We start from the raw sequence: 18,265 nt of genomic DNA, 5'->3' as shown, positions 1-18,265 counted from the left end.
ATATTTTTACTTACTCGATCACTAGAATTAAACAGTATTTTTATTCACTAATTAAATTATTGGTGATTGAAATGGTGTGCGTAAAATTGTGTTATTTTTAAGTAAATTCCGTACACGGAGAGAAATTTATGGTAGCCGTTCCTAGTACGTTTATGAAATATCATCCCATATCGTTATGGTAATGGTTACTTGGAATTATGGGATATAAGCCCATACTTTCTGGGATAAGTTCCCATAAGTATGGGAATAATTCCTATAATTATGGTAACAGTTCCCATACTGCATGTGAAAAAATAATGGTAATGATTACCATAATATTATGGTAATCGTTCCCATTATACTATGGTAAACGTTACTATAATATTGTGGTAATGGTTTCCATATATCATGGTAATGGTTACCGTTATGTTATGTTATAATAATGGTAATCGTTACCATCATACCGTAGTAACCGTTACCATCATAGTATAGTAATCGTTATCATAATAGTATGGTAACCATTACCACAATATTATAGTAACCATTACCATAATATTACAGTAATGATAACTATAATATATATAGGTGCCATTCGTATAATCAACATTTCAAAAAAACCGGTTACTATGCATTATGGGAACCATTCCCATAATATATTGTAATTGTTACCATAAATTTATCTCCGTGTATAACACAAATAATTATTTAAATAAGTACTCAGCAAAATTAAAATTTCTTCCAGATAATATTCATTAAATTTAAAAATTTTTTATATGTAATACATTTTTTTTTCTAGTTTCTATATGTGGAAATTTTTTTTACACTGATTTAACACCGCTAAATTACTCCGCCGACACCGGTGTTATTTCATTTTAACACTGCGCAGTGTTAAATTGAGTCCATTTTTAAGACTGCTTTTTTTCAGTGTATGAAAACTATTGATAATTAAATAAAATATTAAAGATGTAAGTGATGTTCTCGTATCGCAGCAATCCGTCATTTCCAATTCAACTCAATGAACAATTGTTGCTTGTTAGCAATCCCAAATCGATTCATCCTGTCTCATATAATACACTTGCCTGTCATTTGCACGTAATTTGATTAAAAAAAAAAAAAATTTTTGAAAAAAAGTGTATCAAAGTTCGATGACATTCGCTTGCATGAATAAATTAAATTTTTTTTTTTAATTCCGATGATTTATTTTTGCCTTGTAATGAAAAAGAAAAAGTGCATGGGCTTGATATAAAACAAGTTGCTGAGAGTGTAAAATTTTTTTAATTACATTTTCAAAAAAGTTTAGCTCTGGATTTGGCAGATTTTTAATTGGGTAGCAATTTAAAAGTACGCGTTCGACCCTTTGATTAAAAATAACAAACTACAAAAATAATTGAAACAAAATAATAATTGATATATATGTTCAATGGAACTAATAATTTACTGGTATGTAGGAAGCTAAAAAAATATAAATTGTATTGAATGAAATAGCAAACGAGTACGTACCTGATTACTTCGTCTACTCCCACGCAGACTCAGCCGTTGGGTCCACTCGCGATTCGGCAAATCTCCAAACTTTTCCATTTCTTTTTTTTTCTTTCTTTCTAATTTTTTATTTCTACTATTTTTTTAAAAGTTCTATTTTTATTCTTGGTTATTTTTTCGCCTCCCGGAAGCCAAACTATCTGGCGACCTGAGTGCTACGTTTTGTTACTCCATTATTACTTGTCTCTGAAAAAAAAAATATATATATATTTTTATAAAATATCAAAGCTTTGTTTTTAATACCTTATATTTCATTTTTCAACCCTCGTAACTCAATAAAACAAAATAAAAAATTTATATAAATAATTTTTTTTCATTACATTCTGATTCTGTTGACCAACATAGTGATTATATATTTATTCAATGATTGGTTGGCAATATCAAGACAACCATCTAATAATTGAAGAAATAAAATATAAAATAAATATAATCTCTACGATGAAATACTATATTTAATAAAAATAAAAAAATAAAAGCTCATTTTCTGTACTTGTAATTTTTTTATTTTATTATATATAGAAGATAAAATAACTTTTATTTCCGTAGGGAAGTAAACTTCAATATGATCTTATTACAGAATCAAGTCTTTTGAACTGATAGTTACATAAATTTAAAAAAAAAAACTTTAAAATAATTTTACGGCAAAATTGTAGATTCTGACATCACACATAAATTTTTAGAATGGAAATTTAGTTATTATACACAGTAAAAAAAATTTTTACTCACTCCAAGCAATTTTTTGTATTCTAAATTCAAAATAAAAATTGTCTTGGGGCGAAAAAAAATTTCTTGCGTCGATAAATTTTTTCTAATTCTAAAAAAATTTTTGTCTTCAATTCATAATGCAAAATATTTCTTGCTCCAAGAAATTCTATTTTCCTGTGTCTATGTATGTATATATGCATAGATAGATATATATGTGTTAGTAGAGTAATTATAATAACTTGGCAGCGAATTTTTAAAATTTCTCAAAGCATATACTTGGCTCTTTATGCTGTGGAACGATGCGTGAGAATTCCCACAGCAAATGTAATTTTACGGGCTGTTACTTTGCTTAGTATATTATACCTACTTGTGAATTAGTTTAGTAATAATGAATTACTTGCATTTAATGTATAATAAAACGAGCTTTTAACATTTTCGACTTTCATATCAACATAAATTAACGAACATTTTTTATTTTATATTTCAACATAAAATAAATTTAAAAGTTATTTATTTTTATTATATTTCATAAACTCCAATGCATGTTACTAAAAAATTAATTTAAATACATACATATATATATATATATATATATATATATATATATATGCATTCATAGATACTTATAAATATTCATATACATATAGGGTACGCAAATCTTACTTGAAATAATTTATTCATACTGAAATTAATTACTCTACATTATTTATTTTGATTAATTTTACACGAATCTGTAATCACTTTTTGATAATTTTAATTAAACAATTTTTTTATTTTTTATTCAAATATAAATCCTCTCTTTTTCTCTCTTCCTCGATAAATATACATCTGTGTGATTGATTATTGACTTTTAATATAAATATTGATAATTAAAAAAAAATAAAAATGAAAGTGAAACAAATTCCCAGTCCTTTGATTTTTTTTTTATAGTAAAATTTATCGAGCAATAAATTTGACAATGATGTGCTCATATTGTGACAATTGAATGCTGGACAATAGTTGTCACAACAGTCATTTTTACGGTCAACGATTGTAAAAAAGTCAATAATATTCATCCAAGTAAAAGCTCTTCTACAATAATATTTATCGTATCACTTTTATTTAAAAAAAAAAAAGAATTAAAAACGATGTATCACAAACTGTGAACATGAACGTGAAAATGAAAATGAAATATTACAAGGCCGAATTCAATTGGTAGCGAAAGATACTAACAAAAAAATAAATTAAAACCAGTGATGCTTTATAAATCTAGTTGAAATACCAAGTATGTAACTGAGTATATTCAACGTGTCCTAGTGCATTTAACACACAACTGAGAGCCACGAACATCGGGAATAAATTATGCATACATGATGCATTGTACAAACCTACATCCTGTCAAATTATATTAACCACATCCTAAACATAATTTGATATTGCGTTCTATTACAATCTGCCTGTCCAACCGATAATTAAATAATATATGTCATTAATTTATTTATTTCAAACCAAAAATACATACAAACAAATTGAGGTACTTTAATAATGTGACACTTATGTCAAGTGCATATCCGAGTCAAAATTAAAAAACTAGATTCAGCCTCCAAATTCTACTCGAGGGTAAGGAGGCTGAAATTAGTTTTTTAGATAAGCCCAAGCTGTACAACGAAACCTTAATTTCAGCCTAAACTTGGTATTTTTGTCCGCTTTTACCAAGTTTAGGCTGAAATTAGTATTACAGAACCCTAAAATGACCCTCCAAAGCCTACAATTTGAATCAGGTGCGGGGAAAGAAGGGAAAGGAGAAGGAATGGAAATCAAAATGGCTGCCGGGAGCGGGAAAAATTTAAAATTTTAAAATTATTTTTTTATTCATTAATTATAATTTTCAGAAATTTGAACAAAATATAACTAAAATTATCAAATTACTTTAGAAAGAGAAGACGCAAAAATTGAGCCATTTCTGTATTTTTTTTTTTTTTTTTTTTTTTTTTTTGATGATGCATCAGATTTTCGATCATATTAATTTCTAACCGAGTCGAAATTTTTAATTTAGGGAAAAAACGCTATAAATATCAACCGAACGCACACGATTCAGTGGGATTCGAACCCGGGACCTAACGAACGAAAGACCGACGCTTTAACGACTAGGCTACGCTACCGACAGTGACTGCTAAGTTTACTTGTGCTATATGAGATTGTAAGAATAACTCACTTTTGAAACAGCAAAATATAATTGAAAATCTATTATTAGTAATAACAAAAAAATTTCTTATTTTTTTTTCGTGTGCTATATAATCCTGCGTGTAAGTAATTGTGATATGTGTAATTTTGGTTATATAGTTATGTATAAAATTATTTAAAAAATATATAGGCTCTATATATGGCCATGTACCCCCATGAAAAAAATTTATAGAAAAAATATATTTTTCATATTCAAAAATGTATTAAAAATATATCTTAGAATATGTAAAAAATACATGTATAAAAATATATTTGTAAATATAACAAAAATATAGGTATGGTGAGATAAAAAAATATATTCGTAATAGGGGAGGGTGGGGCAGAGCGGCCCCCCTAAGCCAATTATTATTTTTTGTGGCTTTCAACCATAAGATCACTTTACTTTTGTCCTATTTCGAACAAATTTATGGACATTTTGCCAAAATTCTGAAAATTTTTTTTTTTTTGTGGGGCAGAGCGGCCCCCCTTCAAAAAGTGATAAAAAAATTTTTTTTTTCGTTTTTTTTTTTTTTAAATTGTTTTCATCATTAAGAATGTATTTCTTTCTCTTGACAACTATTTTTGGTTTTATATTACTCGAAAAAAATTTTTTAAAGCGTAAAAAATCGTTCACTCTCGATTACCTTAATTACTAATTGTTATTTAATAAAAAAAAAAATCGATTCTATAATTTTACTTTATTTCAAAAATTTATCACCTAAAAAAAAAAATTTAATTTTTATGAATTTTTAGTGACCAAATTTGCCTCTTACATAGAGAAACGGCCGAAAAATATGAAAAAATAATTTTTTCGAAAGTTTCGGCTGGTCCATTTTGCCCCAGGTGTTATGCGTAGGGCTAGAAATGTGGAATTATGATAATTTTTTTTTAATTTGACGATAAAAATATGAAAAAATCACTTTTTCAAAATTTTAGGCTTGTCCATTTTGCCCCAAATGTTATGCGTAGGGGTAAAAATGCGCAAACATATCGGATTTATAGTAATTAGTCGAAAAAAAAAAAAATTTTTTTTTGGTCAAAATTTCAGGGGGGCCGCTCTGCCCCATGGGGGCCACTCTGCCCCACCCTCCCCTATATTTTAAATTTATAAAAAATATAATTATCAAAATATTAAAAAATTATATAAAAATATGTTTTTCTGTTAATCAACAACATAGAAAAAGAAATATAAAAAGTTTATGTAAAAAACATATTTTTTATATGTTTTTCCTTACATTGTTGATCAACAATTGTAGATTGACGAAATTCTATGTTCCATGAAATCGTAAAATTAACCTACTTATACTCTTAGTAGGCTGAAGTACCGAAAAATAGGGTTTTAAAGCGATCTTAGGTTTTGGAGGTTGAAAATATTATTCTAAAACACGAATTTCGGCCTCCATACCCTAGTTTGAGTATAGTGAGGGTCAAAATAGTATTTCACATTCAGCGGTAGGTACAACATCAAAAGAAATGAGGTTTTTGAGGCTCGAATTAGTGTTTTAATTTTGACTCGGGTTGTCTTGTGAAAAACGGCTCCAAATTTCGACTTGGTAAACCAAGTCTAAATCAAGTTTTATTTTTGACCCGGGTATAGAAATAGGGAATATTTGATTCACTGCAATTTTCAATCGTTCAAAGGAACATGGAAAAAATAAACTTTAAAAATTATGATCCTGAAGTTAGCAGACAATCAACAATTTTTGAACTTTTTTTTTTTTCAATAAATCGATTGCAAAAAAATAAAATAAAAATATGCACATGTAGAAAATTAAAAAAGCTACAGGTGGAATTTTTTAAATATTTTGTTTTTTTTAAATTTATCATTTTTTAAAAATTCAAAATTATTAGACGTCAGCTAACTTCAGTATCATTAAAAATTAGTGTTTGAAATTATAACCCGGAACCCGGGTGTCAATATGGGGAATTTTAACATTACAAATAATGAATTTTATAATACGTGTCGTCAATTTCCTAAGTATCAGTTACGATTTTTAAAGTTCAAATAGTTATTTTTCTTGCATAGACAATAAATTTTCATGCTTATCCTGTAATTACTATATAGAGAATAGAAAAAATTACTATTTAGAATGATAGTATTTACTGATCACTTTATCATAATATTACTTGTCGTTCTCAATTTTTATAGTTCATTTTTGTCAGTGAATTCAATTAGAACAGTAAATAATTTTTAATGTTACAATAAAATTGACTTGAAAAAAAAAAATAATAATAATAATTAGCTCAAAATTGATAACAATTTTAAGTATAATTGAAGCATCAATATTATAGATATTTAAATTTGAATTATTAGAGTACTCGTATTTAAAAATAACTTTTTAAGTCCAACTTCCATTAGCATAAAAAAACAGTGGAAAGAAATTTAACTATAAATAATTGTAGTAAAAGTTTATAAAAGAAAGACGAAAATAAATCATTTTATTTAAATATTCAGTTGTATAAAAAAGTTATACGAGTCGCTAAAGTTTTGTGTTTAAAGTTTTATACGGCGGGTATTTTAACGGTTGTAAGATTTCTTTGTTTATTCTGAGTTCGATGTTTGAAATATCTTTGATTTTTATTTTTAAATGTCGAAGAATTGTTATCTGAAAATCTAAATTTTTTAAATAATTTACTATTTTATTTTTAATTTCAAAAATATTTTCTGATTGAAAATTTTTATCTCCGCTCATTTTTGGGTTTTCAGATTCGATTATTAGTTTAAAATAAATTTTTTTAAGAATACAGGGTAAAATGGGCACCTGAGAAAATAATGAAATTAAAAAAAAACGTTTTTGGTCTCCGACATCTCAGAAAAAAAAGTTTCTTAATTAAAATTATGAAATATAAAGAACTCTCAATTTTCTGTAAGAACGAAATAAAATAAAAAAATGAAAGTAATAAAAATGTTCTTATTAAATTTTTTTGCTGTTCACTTTAAGTGAACAAAAGTCGCCGCTTTGAAATGAATGCATATACCATTCTCTTTGTACTTACATCACAGCAAAAAATATCAACAATTTACTTAAATTAACATAAATATACATGACTATAAAAACTTTAATCATTATATGTAAAAATTTATCGTCACCTTAAAATTTTTAAAATTCTGTTTGTTAATTTTTCTATACTCTAAAAAATTTGCGGAGTGAACGCGGATTAAATCCGGAGTGAACGCGTACCAGTTGATTTTTTATTAATTTCACCCCTTTCTTAGTGAATTTTACTCTACGAGGTTTCCTTTTAATATTACGCACATAAAAAGAAAGAACTTATTGTCCCAACAAAGTTTTTGGATTATGAATTAAAAACAGAAAACTTCTTAGGGCTAAAAAATTTTTAATTTATAATGCAAAAAATTTCTTGGGACAAATGAAAATTTTTTGCGCCAATAAATTGTTTTTTTCTATGCATCACTTCAAAATTACTTCATTGAAAAAAAAGCATATGTGAGTCGAAATATCTAGTGTGATTCCAACGTCTCGAGCATCACAAACGTAACTCCAACGTCTCGGACGTTGCAAATGTAAAATCCATGTTTTAAAAGCATTACAAGCAAGAATTTCATTTTGTAAATATAAAAAACGTAAATTAAACGTAAGATTTTCCGTGCAGTGAAAATCCGGAATGGTTCATTGTTATGAAATCAATTTCCTCGAATCAGGTGGTCCTAAATAGATGAATTTATCTATTGTGGTAGTGAAAAACTATTCGTTTCGATGTTTAATAAATGGTCGAGATCGAAACTACTCGTTGTATTAGGCTTATCGACTTTTCGACTGATCGATTATATGAAGATCATTTGTGTACATTGTAATATTGATTGTGACCAATAGAATGTAATCAGCTGACAGGCTGACAAACTGACAGGCCTGATAATTGTCGTTAATACAAGAACATATATTTAAACTAAATGTTTATTATTTAAATGATTAAAATGATAAATTTCATTTTAAAATATTTTATTGAACATGATGGTAAGTGATCAATAAATTTTCAGTCGCGTATTTTGTATATATTTCATCAATGAACCATTTCGGATTTTCACTGTACTGAAAATCTTACGTTTAATTTACGTTTTTTATATTTACAAAATAAAATTCATGTTTGTAATGCTTTTGAAACATGGATTTTACATTTGCAACATCCGTAATGCTCGAGACGTTGGATTTACACTTGACACGCTCGAGACGTTGGAATCACACTTAATATTTTGACTCGGGCGGTGTAATTTTAGAAAAAATTCTCCGCGTGACGGAATAATTTCGGATTGAAATAAAATTTCAATTCACTCGAAATTGACTTCCGATTTTCTACAGTTTCGTTAATGACTTTCCATCAAAAACTTAATAATTAAGTATCTAAAATAAAACATCTCAAGTACATTTTGCACGATATTTACGATAAACAAACTTTTGTGATCACAATTTCTAATCATAAAGTCGTGAGCTCCCGATTACACAGAATTAAAGTTTCCGATGTGTTAAATACTCAATCAATCATAACTTCGGTCTATATATAGACTCGACAAAATCATTAACTTCTGTAAAAATTTCCGAACGAATAGAAATAAAATAAAATATATCACAAAACATACACAAATGTAGTAGGATTAAATCCATTATGGAATTAAAAGTTTGTAAGTTCTGAGTTATAACTTGTAACTTATAACTGTGAGCTTTCAGCATCATGTACACTGGATTTAAAATCTTACCGAGCGTCTTAAAGATGATTTTATTCGAGGAAAATTATTAAGTTAAAGAGAAAATACTTAAGTAAATGTTTTATATATTAGTTTTGTATATAATACTTATTATATCTTCAAAAAGTTTATTACTGTTTGGAAAGTACTCTCTTTAGTGGATCACGAAAAGTTAAGAAAGGAAAAAAATTTTTTAAGTGGCTGGAGAACGGAAAGAGGGCACTTGTGGTAAGGGAAATTATTATCTTAATTTACACTAGGGAAATTCAATTCAAATTACATGGTAATTTTTCCCTTGATATGGAGCTTTTATGGGATTTACCTTAGGAAAAAAGCTTGAAAAGTTATTTTTCATCAATTGTTAATTCGTCGAGGAGAATGTCGGCATTCAATGAAATATTTTTTAGTTTATTATGATAATTACGAGTAAGTTACGTAATAAAATAAATTAACAGACGTTTTTTAGTAAGAAAAATAAAAGTTTAAGCAGAAAATAACTTGTATAAATGTAAGAGCAACTCTAAAAGCTGTAAAAAATTTGCGGCTGAGCGATATAATAAAAGCTGTTGAATTTTAAAATATACAAAAGGCTTTAAAGTGTACATAAGACTATGTATTCATGAGTGCCTATTCACTTTTCTTTATTTTTTTATTTTTTTTCGTACTCTTTACTTACTTTTCTATTTTGTACTCGTACATGTTAGCCGTTATGTCGAGCACTACCATTTTTCTCTCTTGCTTTCTATTTTATTCTCAAACAATAACATTCACGCTGTGCTCAAAGCATAGGGAGTCAACTTCTCGGAATTGTTTTAACGTACTTTTGACCACGAACAAAAAAATGACATCTTTTTTTTTATGTAATAATGATGAAAACGAAACAAATATTTGTAAAAGACAATTTTGTTCTGAAAACAAAAAATATATACATATATATCGATACTGCCATTCTAATACGTCGTATTCCACATTTGGGAAATTTTTCAGGAGACGATAAAAACGTTTCACGGTCGGCAAAGAAAATTATTTGTAATATGTTTACATTGGTATAACCTACAAATTTATTTTCATGTTTTTTATCAAATTCAAGCAGTTGTAGTGAATAAATAATTTTGAATTATATTCTGTAAGAAGAGTAAAAAATCATGCATAATTACCTTCTTACTGATATCCTTAATTGCTTTCTTAAAATTAACTTAAAATTGAAAATGTTAGGCGTGACTGAACCTATGCGAATATGGGATTTGTACGACATATTAGAATGGCGCGAAAGTCTGCGTATGGGATACGACATATTATTAGAATATTTATTTAAAAATAATAATAAACAATTAACCGCTACAATTTTGAGATAAGTTGCACATTGTTACAATGATTCTATTTTTCAAAAAAAGTGAAAATGCCAAATTTTGTGAGATACAACGTATTAGAATAGCAGTATCGATATGTGTGTAGGGTGGGTAAAATTTTTTTGTAGTGTTGAATTATCTTTTTGACAGTTCGAATTTTTTTTACAACGATTTCCCATCAATTTGAAATTTTTGGGAATCAACTTTTGCGTTTTCAAAAAAAAATTTTTGTCAATCGTTTCATTCTTGAACTGTGTGAACGATATTATTTGTGAAATTTATACGCGAATAACAAGATTTCATAAATTTTCGAAGAAATATGAATCAAAAATTTTTTTGATTTTTTTAGAGATTTCCATTTTCCTTAGAGATACAAAAAAAAGTTCCTTCATAGAAATTGAAAATTTAATCAATTTTTATTTTAATATAAGTGAAAAATATAAGGTTTTGCGTGATCATGATAAAAGAAGTGCATTTTTTCTGTAGCGAATCTATTTTGCCCACCCCTCCTTTATATATATAAATATACTCTATATGTATGTATGCGTGTGTGGTTATGTCTTGTATGATAAGCAATTTCACCAAAAGTATAATAAAAATACGTGCAATTTTCAAATTTAAACGACAAAGAAGAAATTCGCCTTTTGTCTTTTAAAAGTATGCTGATTTTTCTCATAAAATATGACATATAAATCACAAAGAAAAATTCATATATTAACTATTAGGTAAAAAAAAAAAAAAAAAAAAACATTCCATAACATTAACATAAGAAAATAAATTTTTTAGCTGAAATATATCCCAAAATTAGCATAAAAAATACACAGTTTGATTTATTGAAACCGTGTATACTCTAAGTGTTTTACGACCACTAATTTGGTTACTCAAAATTACAAGCCACGTTATAGTCCATTATTTATTTAAAAAAGTACTCAACGTTATAAAGTGAACCTCATAATTTAACTAAGTAACTGGTACTTTATATTTATCGTTTTTAAATAGTTTAATTATGTAATTAAGTATTCCGAGAGGTTATTTCGCGATGGTTGCTTTGAAATTACGGCATCGAAGCTTTGAAACTTTCCTTTTTCTTATAATTATGGAGCGAAGTGTTACATTACACAGAAAAAAAAGATATCTTGTATGGCGCAAAATTTTCACTCACCCGAAGAAAATTTTTACTTGCCCTAAGAAATTTTCTGCATTATGAATTCAAACCGGAAATTTCCTTAGGGAGGGAAAAAAAATTTCTTGTCCAAAATTTCCTGTTTTCATTTCATAATGAAAAATTTTTCTTGAGCCGAGAAATCCTTTTGTTCTGTGCAGTGACTAGGGAGCACAGAAATTAAAAAAATATAGGGTAGAGGTGCCATTTGTGGCCACTGCTCCACTTTTGGACATTTAATCATTTATTTTAATTAGTGAAAAGTATCTTTAAACATATTTCAACAATTGATTATGTTATTGGGTCTTTTACGAATTAATTTATTTTAATTTTTCAAGTGTCCAAAACTGGCTCTAAAGTGAACAAAAACGGTACCTCTACCCTAATGAGACATTGATTTAAAAATTTTAATTTAAAATTTTAGTATCCCACTTTACGAAAGCGAAAAAAAAATTTGATTTAAATGAACAATTTATTAGTTAGATTTTTTTTGAATGAGATATTTATCAGTATTTAAAAATTTAATTTATCATCGCGATCTTAGAGTAATTAACGATAAGAAACTAATATGCCATTAAATATTAAAGAAAATGGAGTGCAGCGAATGAATAAAAACAGGATATAACCTGGAGCGGAAGAGGAAGTGGCGATAGGTCGAAGGGGAACTAAAATCAGGTTAATAAAACCCAAACTACTCGAATAATGATAAAACTGATAACAAGGTTGTTTAAAAGTGTTACAGAGGAAGAAAGTTTCCAAATATACATAAACAGATTTTTTATCGTCGCTTAAAAGAAAAAAAGCATAATCTGATCTGAGTATAAAAAGTGTCAGCTAAAACGCTGCTTCTACAATATAATTAAAATAAATTAATGACATTTAAAAATTAAACTTTTTTGAATATCATTAATTAAATTTATGAAGATAAAAAAAAGATTTTTTAAATTTTATTTTTTTGAAATTTTCTTAGTATTATCATAAACTTGAGGGAACTTTAATGCAACGTATTTACCGTTAAATTGAGTTAAAAAGTTTTGGGATCGCCGTAAAGCTTAAAATAAAGAAGACGTTTTTTCTTTTTGCCGGAAAAAAAAGGTGAAAGTTGATAAAGAATTTTCGTGGCATTTATAAAATAATAATAGACGTCGGAGTTAATTGTAAAGGAAGCTCTTAACTTGTTTAAATAGAATTTATTATAAATTTGACATATTTAATTCCAGCGTGTACCCAACATCTGCCAGTAAAAGAAAGCGAAACTAAATCAAGAGAAGGAAGAGAAGGAATTTATGAAATTCAACCAACTTGAGGCGAAAATTTAAAATCTAACTGACTAGATTTAAGGTCACGTGAACTCGTATTGTATCCAGAGTGACCTCGACTTAGTCTAGATTAAATAGAGCGACACAACGATGTCGTGGTCACAACAATTGCGAGGACAACATACCAAGGAGATTTTATTATTTTAGATTTAAACCGACACTACTCGGAGTGATGCTCAAGATTCTTATTACACTTGAACTCTATATATATATATATATATATATATATATATATAGTTACATACATGCAATGTGCAAGAGTAAATACCTTGTCAATGATTATTTTACGAGTAAGTTCTAATCAAATTAAACGGATATTCCGGTCTAGTCTATTGAGACTGTGTTTGGTTTCATTTGCTTATCGATTTTAATAAATATATTACCTATTTAACTATATACTTTTATTTATTTATGCATCAATTTATTTTTTTAAACATTAAAATTAAATAAAAGCTGAGGGAAATTTATGGATATTCAATTTAAATTTATAATATTCAAAGCAAGATTTATATCATAGATACGTCATATTTATTTTGATTAATTATGATTCAGGGATTTTCGGTTGACTTCTATAATATTTTTTCACCCGGTGCGATCTTATATATATTCATATGTACTGACATTTTTATTTAAATTTATTTGAGTTCTGTTTAACTTGTTTTATTACTCAACTTATAAAGTGGATAAATAATTTTTTCATTAATTATATTTCACACGCAGAGGATTTTTGAGTGTAAATTATCCATAAAGTTTGGTACTGTGAGGACATCTAGTCAGTAACTAAATTTTTACTGTTGTTAGTAGAAATTGCACTTAATTTACATGCTATCGAGTAGTATATTTTAGAATGTGCATGGAGAAAATTTGGATATTTACCACATGGCCTCACAGTATCAAACTATTGGTTAATTTTCACTAAAAATTTATCTGCGTGTAATAAGTTCAGGATTTTAAATTTAATTCATGCCTCCATGAGTCTGAGTATGTTCAATTCAAGCCTTTGTAAGTCTCAGTACCTGTGTAAAAAAAATTCGTTCCAAAAAGGTGCCAAAAAAGTTCCGCACTATAACTTCGAATGGAACTTTTTTGGAACGTTAGTAATTTTGATGGTAAGAAAAAAGTTTTTATGAGCAAATTTAGAGTAAAAAAAGGACGTTCTTGGAACTTTTTTGGAATTTTTTATGGAAAAAATTTGGAAGTAGTGATTTTTGAACTATTTTGACATGTTTCTAGAACGTCTTTAGTCTACAAAAGATGCAGAAGTAGTGATTTTGGAATGTTTTGGAGTGCCTTTTTTAGTCCATAAAAAAGTCAAAAGTGCTGATTCTGGGACTTTTTTGGAATGTCTATATAAAATTCCAAAAAAGTTCCAAGAATGTCCTTTTTTGACTCTAAATTTGCTCATAAAAACTTTATTTTTACCATCAAAATTACTAACCTTTTTTCTACACGGGTAGGTCTATTTCAGGCTTTTAAAATTACTATGTCCTAAAAAGTCTAACCCTTCAGTACTCTCGTCTTTTTTAGTGTCTCGCTTGCACTACAGCGACATCCTATAATTTGAATAATGTCCTGTGAGCAAAATGCTCATAACGAAAGTGCTGATGAAGTTTTCAATGCTCATTTAACTTCAAAGTATGCCTTACATTTCGACTCAGGTTTTTTTCAAAAAACACTTTGTCTTTTTTTTTTAATGAAATTTCAGTCTTATTAGTTTAGTAAATTTTCTCTTACTTTTTTTTATACATTTAATTATTTATAATTACATATATATTTTTTGGTTATTAATTATTAAATTTTGATTTCTGTTATGAGTAATGATAAGTGTTGACAATTTGTAGTTACAATATTTCAAAGTGTTAACGACAAACAGCTCGGAGTAATAAATCAAAACTTGTCACGCTAGACTACGGGCAACTGACTTTGCTCGTAACGCTTAAGTACCTAATAACAATAACTAATATTTTATACAAATGACAATTAGGAAAATAAATTATTTTAATTTTAAAATATAGCTGATGTCAAGAGAGAAAAAAATTCCATTATCACGTATTTTTATTTATTTGCTTTGACTTAAATAATTTTAGTGTAGGCGTAGAGTCGATTGTTAACACGACTCTTGGATCTAAGAAACCAGTTCAACGAGTGTAAGGAGCGGTGACACATACAATATATAAATATATATATATATAAAGGACATAAACCGGAACTTGTACTAACAAACGCTCCCTTGAGAAATGACTATGTTCCTCAAACCACCCGTTTTCTATTTGTGGTACTTCATTGTACTTCTTCTTTTTTATCCCCGTTTTCTTTTACTTTTTTTTTAGAAAAAAATTATTTTATTATCTTCCGATAAATTTCAACTTTAAATTTATTATTACTATCCATTTCGACTGTAATATATATCACAAAAAAAGGAAATTACTTTTTTTTTAAGTGAGGTCAAGAAAAAGACTTTACACTTAATTACTTATGTCAATATATATAGCTCTCATTATTGAATTTATGACAAATATTTAAACACTGTAAAGAAAGCGGTGTTAAAGTCAACTGACACTGATGTAGCGGTGCTACTTAGCGGTGTTAAGACAGTCTACATAAGGAGTAAATTAACTCCGATCGGAGTATAAGGGTATGAGTATAAGTGTTTTAAGATCTATAAGACAGAAAAAAAAATAATATCAATTCATTAAAATAACGAAACTATCGTTTATAGAAATGAGAATAATTTTATTAACTATAAAATAAAAAATTTAACTAAAAAAATCGCATAAATTTTTTATCACTGATCAAATTAAATATTTAGGAACAATGTTATAGTTATTTTTATTATAACTCTGGAGTATTTCATAGGGTAATAACTGATTTAAAGATGATAAATTAATTATTGGTAATTTTATTGTATTTTTCTCGCTGATTTAATTTGCAAAGAGACTTGAATCATAAAAATCTCCCATAATTTGTACAATAACTTTAAAGTGTTATTATGGACAAATATTATGTGGATTTTTCCACAAATTAGTAAATTTTCCGTGTATAAAAATTTTTTTTTGGTAATTAATTTAGATCTGAATTTCATCGCGAAACTCAGATCGTGACACAAATATGACTTTCATCATGAGTTTGCTCCAACTTTTCGTCTAGTGAATTCGTATCAATTCTAAAATTAATTTATTTCGTCTTTGGATTGGACTTGGGATGACTTCGATAGAAACTTGACTGAATTGTTACTATATTTTAAACCTTTTGTGAAATTTATCGATTCAGAAATTACCAATAAATTTCTTCTATCAAGTACTTGATTTACATAAATCAGTTTCGATTGTAAACTGAATTTAGTGAATGAACTTTGGATCACGAGGATTAAAATTTGACCGAGTCATAATTTTGTCGTGTTTATAGTTTATTGGTACAAATTCATTATGAAAGTCATACTTGTGTCACAATCTGAGTTTCATGATGAAATTTAAATCTTAATTCATTGTGAATAAATTTTTTTTTACACGACAATTGTCCTTCCGTAATTTTCGAAACAACAATTTTTTTTTGTATCTGAACTACAATTTGACTTCTGATACTTTTAAAAATTATACTGATTTTTATTCACCCGCTTAACACCGAGAAAAATTTTGATACTCTACCGGCGTTATTTAGTCATCGTTTTCGGGGTTAAATTTAACACCAGGATAGCAAAGATTTACACCATTTTTTTTCAGTGTATTGTTCGAATCCAAATATTTAAAAAAAATATATTTTTTAACTTTAACAATCGAAACTTGTATTCCTCTATACAAAATGTATATGAACGATATATTTATATAACAATCACTTGAATTAAAATATCTATGAACATTATTCTCCAAAATTAATTTAATAGCGTGTTGTTCCTGTTATACAACAATGGTTTTAATTTTAACGTGTCTAATTAAATTCCAACAAAACAAAAAATAAAACATTAAAAAGAATTTTTTTTTGACTCATTCACTAATTATTCAATTAAATTTTTGTGTTAATTAAAATATATGTAAAATTAAAAAATTTGCTACCTCAGAGTTTATCACGTCTTTATAATTAAATCTAATTAAAATGACAAATAAAAGAGTAGAAAAAATATATTTCTTCTCATTAAAATAACAACACAATCGGTCGGATTGACATATGTCTGATTGAAGCAGAGTTCATACTACTTTCTGACCGCGAAGCGCCGCAAGGTCGAGATTACTCGCTTCTATCCAATCGATTTATAAATTACATTTATATATAGGTACCTATAATAATGTACAAGTACATCACAGTTCAAACGATCGCAATGTACACAATAAGTGCAAGCCGAATCACTGACGACAATCGCAATGACATTGTAAACTACATTATGCTAATTTTTTTACTACTCAATAAAAATCGACATTTTGTATTAATGAGTATCAAATAAATTCTCTCCGAAAACAAATGAATTCAAAATTAATTCACCAACAATAATAACAATAATAAATTTTTCATTACTTCATAAATTAAATTTTATTGTTCTATTAAAAAAAAAAAAAAAAATAATAATAATAATAATAATAATAATAATAAGAATGGAATATATTAGATAATATTCAGTATCATAAATAATAATAAATGATCTGCATAAAAAATAAATCCTTACCGCATCTCTTTGGTATATTCGATAACTTCAAACAATCCGCGTCGTGGCATCGTAATGCTCACGTCAAGGACGGAGCTCTCTGCAATTATTTTTAAAGTATTTTCTGTCCATTTCCATCGGTACATTGTCTAAACTATTATTTTATTATTATTATTATTATTTTTAATTTTATTTCAAATTTCACTTCCTACATTTATCGCAATCTCTTATATACAAACTAAAAAAAAACCATCACATTTGTCCACAAACTTTTTCTGTTTTTGGGTGTAAGTAAAAAAATTACTTACACAAAAATTTATATTCATAATTTATGTTTACATTACGTTAATTAAATACACTGTTAAAATTTTTTTAACAACACACATTAGAGCGCCAAAGATTTAAAAATTATTTTGAATTTAAAAAAAAAATTTTATTTAAAATTACTATTGACTTACGTTTCATAGTTACTTAAGATCGCGTATGGTAAGAATAGAAAAATAATCGTCAAGTTATAAATATATATAAGAGCAAATGCAAACCGTCTTACTCGAATGCCGCGCGCTGACTGAACCAACGGGGATTGACGGTTCAGCGATTGCGGCTGCTTCGACGCCACCACCATCCAAACAATTTTGATTTATTTATATTCTTATTTTTCACATTCATTGATCA

General features: G+C 27.2%; 1 protein-coding gene across 3 annotated transcripts in view; it reads right to left on the bottom strand.

Moving 5' to 3' along the window:
• Window positions 1-18,144, bottom strand: part of LOC130663933 (adenylate cyclase type 5) — a 108,028-nt gene extending 89,884 nt beyond the window's left edge. For 2 of the 3 annotated variants that reach the window (XM_057463512.1, XM_057463514.1), the window contains exons 1-2: window positions 17,612-18,144; window positions 1,480-1,704 (exon numbers count right to left, since the gene is read on the bottom strand). In XM_057463512.1, coding sequence (XP_057319495.1) covers window positions 1,480-1,557 — 78 coding nt within the window. In that variant the 5' untranslated portion in view covers window positions 1,558-1,704; window positions 17,612-18,144. Of the gene's footprint in view, window positions 1-1,479; window positions 1,705-9,803; window positions 9,976-17,611 lie in introns of those variants that run through there. The other variant, XM_057463513.1, reaches the window with a different exon arrangement.
• Between the last annotated feature and the right edge of the window lie 121 nt (window positions 18,145-18,265).

The sequence above is a fragment of the Microplitis mediator genome, chromosome 2 (assembly GCF_029852145.1).
Source record: "Microplitis mediator isolate UGA2020A chromosome 2, iyMicMedi2.1, whole genome shotgun sequence".
NCBI lineage: Eukaryota > Metazoa > Arthropoda > Insecta > Hymenoptera > Braconidae > Microplitis > Microplitis mediator.
This window is presented reverse-complemented; position numbering and strand designations above follow the sequence as displayed.